The following is a 7550-nucleotide window of genomic DNA, read 5'->3' as shown; positions in this document are numbered from 1 at the left end:
GTGTGTGGTGTGTGTGTGGTGTGTGTGTGGTGTGTGTGTGGTGTGTGTGTGGTGTGTGTGATGTGTGTGATGTGTGTGTGTGATGTGTGTGGTGTGTGTGGTGTGTGTGTGGTGTGTGTGTGGTGTGTGTGTGGTGTGTGTGTGGTGTGTGTGGTGTGTATGGTGTGTGTGGTGTGTGTGTGGTGTGTGTGTGATGTGTGTGTGTGATGTGATGTGTGTGATGTGTGGTGTGTGTGGTGTGTGTGTGGTGTGTGTGGTGTGTGTGTGGTGTGTGTGTGGTGTGTGTGATGTGTGTGTGATGTGTGTGTAGTGTGTGTGATGTGTGTGTGGTGTGTGTGTGGTGTGTGTGTGGTGTGTGTGTGGTGTGTGTGTGGTGTGTGTGTGGTGTGTGTGGTGTGTGTGTGGTGTGTGTGTGGTGTGTGTGGTGTGTGTGTGGTGTGTGTGTGGTGTGTGTGTGGTGTGTGTGTGGTGTGTGTGTGTGTGGTGTGTGTGTGGTGTGTGTGTGGTGTGTGTGTGTGGTGTGTGTGTGTGGTGTGTGTGTGTGGTGTGTGTGTGTGAGTGTGTGTGGTGTGATGTGTGAGTGTGTGTGGTGTGATGTGTGTGTGTGGTGTGATGTGTGTGTGCGTGTGGTGTGATGTGTGTGTGCGTGTGTGTGATGTGTGTGCGTGTGTGATGTGTGTGCGTGTGTGGTGTGTGATGTGTGTGCGTGTGTGGTGTGTGATGTGTGTGTGATGTGTGTGTGGTGTGTGTGTGTGATGTGTGTGTGTGTGTGTGGTGTGTGTGTGATGTGTGTGTGTGTGATGTGTGTGTGGTGTGTGTGGTGTGTGTGGTGTATGTGGTGTGTGTGGTGTGTGTGGTGTGTGTGGTGTATGTGGTGTGTGTGGTGTGTGTGTGGTGTGTGTGTGGTGTGTGTGGTGTGTGCGTGGTGTGTGTGGTGTGTGCGTGTGGTGTGTGTGTGGTGTGCGTGTGGTGTGTGTGGTGTGTGTGTGGTGTGTGTGTGGTGTGTGTGGTGTATGTGGTGTGTGTGGTGTGTGTGGTGTGTGTGTGGTGTGTGTGTGGTGTGTGTGTGGTGTGTGTGTGGTGTGTGTGTGGTGTGTGTGTGGTGTGTGTGTGTGGTGTGTGTGTGGTGTGTGTGTGGTGTGTGTGTGTGGTGTGTGTGTGTGGTGTGTGTGTGTGGTGTGTGTGTGTGGTGTGTGTGTGATGTGTGGTGTGTGATGTGTGAGTGTGTGTGGTGTGATGTGTGTGTGTGGTGTGATGTGTGAGTGTGTGTGGTGTGATGTGTGTGTGTGGTGTGATGTGTGTGTGCGTGTGGTGTGATGTGTGTGTGCGTGTGTGTGATGTGTGTGCGTGTGTGATGTGTGTGCGTGTGCGATGTGTGTGTGTGGTGTGTGTGTCTGTGTCTGTGTGTGTGGTGTGTGTGTGGTGTGATGTGTGTGATGTGTGTGTGTGGTGTGTGTGTCTGTGTCTGTGTGTGTGGTGTGTGTGTGTCTGTGTCTGTGTCTGTGTGTGTGGTGTGTGTGATGTGTGTGATGTGTGTGTGTGGTGTGTGTGTGATGTGTGTGGTGTGTGTGTGTGGTGTGTGTGTGTGGTGTGCGTGATGTGTGTGGTGTGTGGTGTGTGTGTGGTGTGTGTGATGTGTGTATGTGTGGTGTGTGTGTGATGTGTGTGATGTGTGTGCGTGGTGTGTGTGATGTGTGTGCGTGTGTGATGTGTATGTGTGGTGTGTGATGTGTATGTGTGATGTGTGTATGTGTGGTGTGTGTCATGTGTGTGTGTGGTGTGTGTGATGTGTGTGTGATGTGTGTGTGTGGTGTGTGTGATGTGTGTGTGATGTGTGTGGTGTGTGTGCGTGTGTGTGATGTGTGGTGTGTGTGGTGTGTGATGTGTGATGTGTGTGTGTGTGGTGTGATGTGTGTGTGGTGTGTGTGATGTGTATGTGTGGTGTGTGATGTGTATGTGTGATGTGTGTATGTGTGGTGTGTGTGATGTGTGTGCGTGTTTACCTTGATGGACAGGGCGTAGAGATGGTTCAGCATCACGTGGTTTGGCTCGGGCAGCAGGGCAGGGTCACACTGTCAGTCACAATCAGTCACACACACACAGTGTCACACACACACACAGTGTCACACACACACACAGTGTCACACACACACACAGTGTCACACACACACACAGCACACACACACACACACAGTGTCACACACACACACACACAGTGTCACACACACACACACACAGTGTCACACACACACACACAGTGTCACACACACACAGTGTCACACACACAGTGTCACACACACACAGTGTCACACACACACACACTGACAGCCACACACACAGACAGACACACACACACTGACAGACACACACACACTGACAGACACACACACACTGACAGACACACACACACTGACAGACACACACAGTGACACACACAGACAGCCACACGCACACTGACACACACACAGACACACACACATTGACACACACACAGACAGGTACCACGGACAGCCCCTCCCAAAGCCTTGGGGCAAGAGCCGTCAGCGAGTAGCAGCAGTGGCCGGCGACACAGACAGCAGGCGAGCGACACAGCCAGCGACACAGGCAGCGACACAGCCAGCAGGCGACACAGCCAGAGACACAGACAGCAGGCGACACAGACAGCAGGCGACACAGACAGCAGGCGACACAGCCAGCGACACAGCCAGACAGCGACACAGCCAGACAGCGACACAGCTAGCGACACAGCTAGCGGGAGACACAGCTAGAGACACAGCCAGCGGGAGACACAGCTAGCGGGAGACACAGCCAGCGACACAGCTAGCGGGAGACACAGCCAGCGAGAGACACAGCTAGCGGGAGACACAGCTAGTGGGAGACACAGCTAGCGGGAGACACAGCCAGAGACACAGCTAGCGGGAGACACAGCTAGCGGGAGACACAGCTAGCGGGAGACACAGCTAGCGGGAGACACAGCTAGCGGGAGACACAGCTAGCGGGAGACACAGCCAGCGGGAGACAGCTAGCGGGAGACACAGCCAGCGGGAGACACAGCCAGCGGGAGACACAGCCAGCGGGAGACACAGCTAGCGGGAGACACAGCTAGCGGGAGACACAGCTAGCGGGAGACACAGCTAGCGGGAGACACAGCCAGCGGGAGACACAGCCAGAGACAGCCAGCGGGAGACACAGCCAGCGGGAGACACAGCTAGCGGGAGACACAGCTAGCGGGTGACACAGCTAGCGGGAGACACAGCCAGCGGGAGACACAGCTAGCGACAGACACAGCCAGCGGGAGACACAGCCAGCGGGAGACACAGCCAGCGGGAGACACAGCTAGCGGGAGACACAGCCAGCGGGAGACACAGCCAGCGGGAGACACAGCCAGCGGGAGACACAGCCAGCGGGTGACACAGCTAGCGGGAGACACAGCCGGTGACACAGCTAGCGGGAGACACAGCCAGAGACACAGCTAGCGGGAGACACAGCTAGCGAGAGACACAGCCAGCGGGAGACACAGCTAGCGGGAGACACAGCCAGAGACACAGCCAGCGGGAGACACAGCCAGCGGGAGACACAGCTAGCGGGAGACACAGCCAGAGACACAGCCAGCGGGAGACACAGCTAGCGGGAGACACAGCCAGCGGGAAACACAGCTAGCGGGAGACACAGCCAGCGGGAGACACAGCCAGAGACACAGCCAGCGGGAGACACAGCTAGCGGGAGACACAGCTAGCGGGAGACACAGCTAGCGGGAGACACAGCTAGCGGGAGACACAGCCAGCGGGAGACACAGCCAGCGGGAGACACAGCCAGCGGGAGACACAGCTAGCGGGAGACACAGCTAGCGGGAGACACAGCCAGAGACACAGCCAGCGGGAAACACAGCTAGCGGGAGACACAGCTAGCGGGAGACACAGCCAGCGGGAGACACAGCCAGAGACACAGCTAGCGGGAGACACAGCTAGCGGGAGACACAGCTAGCGGGAGACACAGCCAGCGGGAGACACAGCCAGCGGGAGACACAGCCAGCGGGAGACACAGCTAGCGGGAGACACAGCTAGCGGGAGACACAGCTAGCGGGAGACACAGCTAGCGGGAGACACAGCTAGCGGGAGACACAGCTAGCGGGAGACACAGCTAGCGGGAGACACAGCTAGCGGGAGACACAGCTAGCGGGAGACACAGCTAGCGGGAGACACAGCCGGCGGGAGACACAGCCAGCGGGAGACACAGCCAGCGGGAGACACAGCCAGCGGGAGACACAGCTAGCGGGAGACACAGCCAGCGGGAGACACAGCCAGCGGGAGACACAGCTAGCGAGAGACACAGCTAGCGGGAGACACAGCTAGCGGGAGACACAGCTAGCGAGAGACACAGCTAGAGACACAGCCAGCGGGAGACACAGCCAGCGGGAGACACAGCTAGCGGGAGACACAGCTAATGGGAGACACAGCTAGTGGGAGACACAGCCAGAGACACAGCCAGCGGGAGACACAGCTAGCGGGAGACACAGCCAGCGGGAGACACAGCTAGCGACACAGCTAGCGGGAGACACAGCCAGCGGGAGACACAGCCAGCGGGAGACACAGCCAGCGGGAGACACAGCCAGCGGGAGACACAGCCAGAGACACAGCTAGCGGAAGACACAGCTAGCGAGAGACACAGCTAGCGGGAGACACAGCCAGCGACACAGCTAGCGGGAGACACAGCTAGCGGGAGACACAGCCAGCGGGAGACACAGCCAGCGGGAGACACAGCCAGCGGGAGACACAGCCAGCGAGAGACACAGCCAGCGGGAGACACAGCCAGAGACACAGCCAGCGGGAGACACAGCTAGCGAGAGACACAGCCAGCGGGAGACACAGCCAGAGACACAGCCAGCGAGAGACACAGCCAGCGGGAGACACAGCTAGCGGGAGACACAGCTAGCGGGAGACACAGCCAGCGGGAGACACAGCCAGCGGGAGACACAGCCAGCGGGAGACACAGCCAGCGGGAGACACAGCTAGCGGGAGACACAGCTAGCGAGAGACACAGCTAGCGGGAGACACAGCCAGAGACACAGCCAGCGAGAGACACAGCTAGCGGGAGACACAGCTAGCGGGAGACACAGCCAGCGACACAGCTAGCGGGAGACACAGCTAGCGGGAGACACAGCCAGCGACACAGCTAGCGGGAGACACAGCCAGAGACACAGCTAGCGGGAGACACAGCTAGCGGGAGACACCTAGCGGGACACAGCTAGCGGGAGACAGCTAGCGGGAGACACAGCTAGCGGGAGACACAGCCAGCGACACAGCTAGCGGGAGACACAGCCAGAGACACAGCTAGCGAGAGACACAGCTAGCGGGAGACACAGCTAGCGGGAGACACAGCCAGCGACACAGCTAGCGGGAGACACAGCCAGAGACACAGCTAGCGGGAGACACAGCCAGAGACACAGCTAGCGAGAGACACAGCTAGCGGGAGACACAGCTAGCGGGAGACACAGCTAGCGGGAGACACAGCTAGCGGGAGACACAGCTAGCGGGAGACACAGCTAGCGGGAGACACAGCCAGCGGGAGACACAGCCAGCGGGAGACACAGCCAGCGGGAGACACAGCCAGCGGGAGACACAGCCAGCGGGAGACACAGCCAGCGGGAGACACAGCCAGCGGGAGACACAGCCAGCGGGAGACACAGCCAGCGGGAGACAGCCAGCGGGAGACACAGCCAGCGGGAGACACAGCCAGCGGGAGACACAGCCAGCGGGAGACACAGCCAGCGGGGGACACAGCCAGCGGGAGACACAGCCAGCGGGGGACACAGCCAGCGGGAGACACAGCTAGCGGGGGACACAGCTAGCGGGAGACACAGCTAGCGGGAGACACAGCCAGCGACACAGCGAGCGAGAGACACAGCCAGCGGGAGACACAGCTAGCGGGAGACACAGCCAGCGACACAGCGAGCGAGAGACAGCCAGCGGGAGACACAGCTAGCGGGAGACACAGCCAGCGGGAGACAGCCAGCGGGAGACAGCCAGCGGGAGACACAGCCAGCGGGAGACACAGCTAGCGGGGGACACAGCTAGCGGGAGACACAGCTAGCGGGAGACACAGCCAGTGACACAGCTAGCGGGAGACACAGCCAGTGACACAGCTAGCGGGAGACACAGCCAGCGACACAGCCAGCGACACAGCCAGCGACACAGCCAGCGGGTGACACAGCCAGAGACACAGCCAGCGGGGGACACAGCCAGCGGGAGACACAGCCAGCGACACAGCCAGCGACACAGCCAGAGACACAGCGAGCGACACAGCCAGCGACACAGCCAGCGACACAGCCAGCGACACAGCCAGCGACACAGCCAGCGACACAGCCAGCGGGTGACACAGCCAGAGACACAGCCAGCGGGGGACACAGCCAGCGGGAGACACAGCCAGCGACACAGCCAGCGACACAGCGAGCGACACAGCGAGCGACACAGCGAGCGACACAGCGAGCGACACAGCCAGCGACACAGCGAGAGACACAGCCAGCGACACAGCGAGAGACACAGCGAGCGACACAGCCTACCGAGATGTTGGTGTCCTTGTTGAGGATGACTTGCAGGAGGTGCGGCGGCAGCATCGGTGGCACGCGGAAACGCTCCTCAGCACGGTACACAAACGCCTCCTGGGAGTACAGCCCTGGCGGGGAGCTGGACGCATCTACAGGGTAGTGGGGGGTAGTGGGGGGGTGGTGGGGGGGTGGTGGGGGGGTGGTGGGGGGGTGGGGTAGTGGGGGGGTAGTGGGGGGGTAGTGTGTCACTCACTCACTGTAACTCACTCACTGTAACTCACTCACTGTAACTCACTCACTGTAACTCACTCACTGTAACTCACTCACTGTAACTCACTCACTGTAACTCACTCACTGTAACTCACTCACTGTAACTCACTCACGCTCCTCAGCACGGTACACAAACGCCTCCTGGGAGTACAGCCCTGGCGGGGAGCTGGACGCATCTACAGGGTGGTGGGGGGTAGTGGGGGGGTAGTGGGGGGTGGTGGGGGGGTGGTGGGGTAGTGGGGGGGTAGTGTGTCACTCACTCACTGTGTCACTCACCCACTAAACTCACACTCACTGTGTCACTCACTCACTGTGTCACTCACTGTGTCACCCACTCACTGTATCACTCACTCACTGTGTCACTCACTCACTGTATCACTCACTCACTGTGTCACTCGCTGTGTCACTCACTCACTGTGTAACTCACTCACTGTGTAACTCACTCACTGTGTCACCCACTCACTGTGTCACCCACTCACTGGATCACTCACTCACTGTGTCACTCACTCACCGTGTCACTCACTCACCGTGTCACTCACTCACTAAACTCACACTCGCTGTGTCACTCACTCACTGTGTCACTCACTCGCTGTGTCACTCACTCGCTGTGTCACTCACTCGCTGTGTCACTCACTCACTGTGTCACTCACTGTGTCACCCACTCACTGTGTCACCCACTCACTGTGTCACTCATTCACTGCGTCACTCACTCACTGTGTCACTCACTCACTGTGTC

The 7550-nt window shown here is 59.2% G+C and overlaps 1 protein-coding gene across 2 annotated transcripts in view; it reads right to left on the bottom strand.

Annotated features, from left to right (window-relative positions):
• The window catches only part of LOC116936955 (5'-AMP-activated protein kinase subunit beta-1-like), a 37986-nt gene that overhangs the window by 4750 nt on the left and 25686 nt on the right, over nt 1-7550 (bottom strand). For both annotated transcript variants that reach the window (XM_076057685.1, XM_076057684.1), the window contains exons 6-7: nt 6560-6693; nt 2004-2072 (exon numbers count right to left, since the gene is read on the bottom strand). In XM_076057685.1, coding sequence (XP_075913800.1) covers nt 2004-2072; nt 6560-6693 — 203 coding nt within the window. The remainder of the gene's footprint in view (nt 1-2003; nt 2073-6559; nt 6694-7550) is intronic.

This window comes from Petromyzon marinus, chromosome 84, assembly GCF_048934315.1.
Source record: "Petromyzon marinus isolate PM22_M1 ecotype Great Lakes invasive population chromosome 84, UKy_Petmar_22M1.pri1.0, whole genome shotgun sequence".
NCBI classification, from domain to species: domain Eukaryota; kingdom Metazoa; phylum Chordata; class Hyperoartia; order Petromyzontiformes; family Petromyzontidae; genus Petromyzon; species Petromyzon marinus.
The sequence above is the reverse complement of the archived record's forward strand: the minus strand, read 5'-3'. Positions and strand labels throughout refer to the sequence as shown.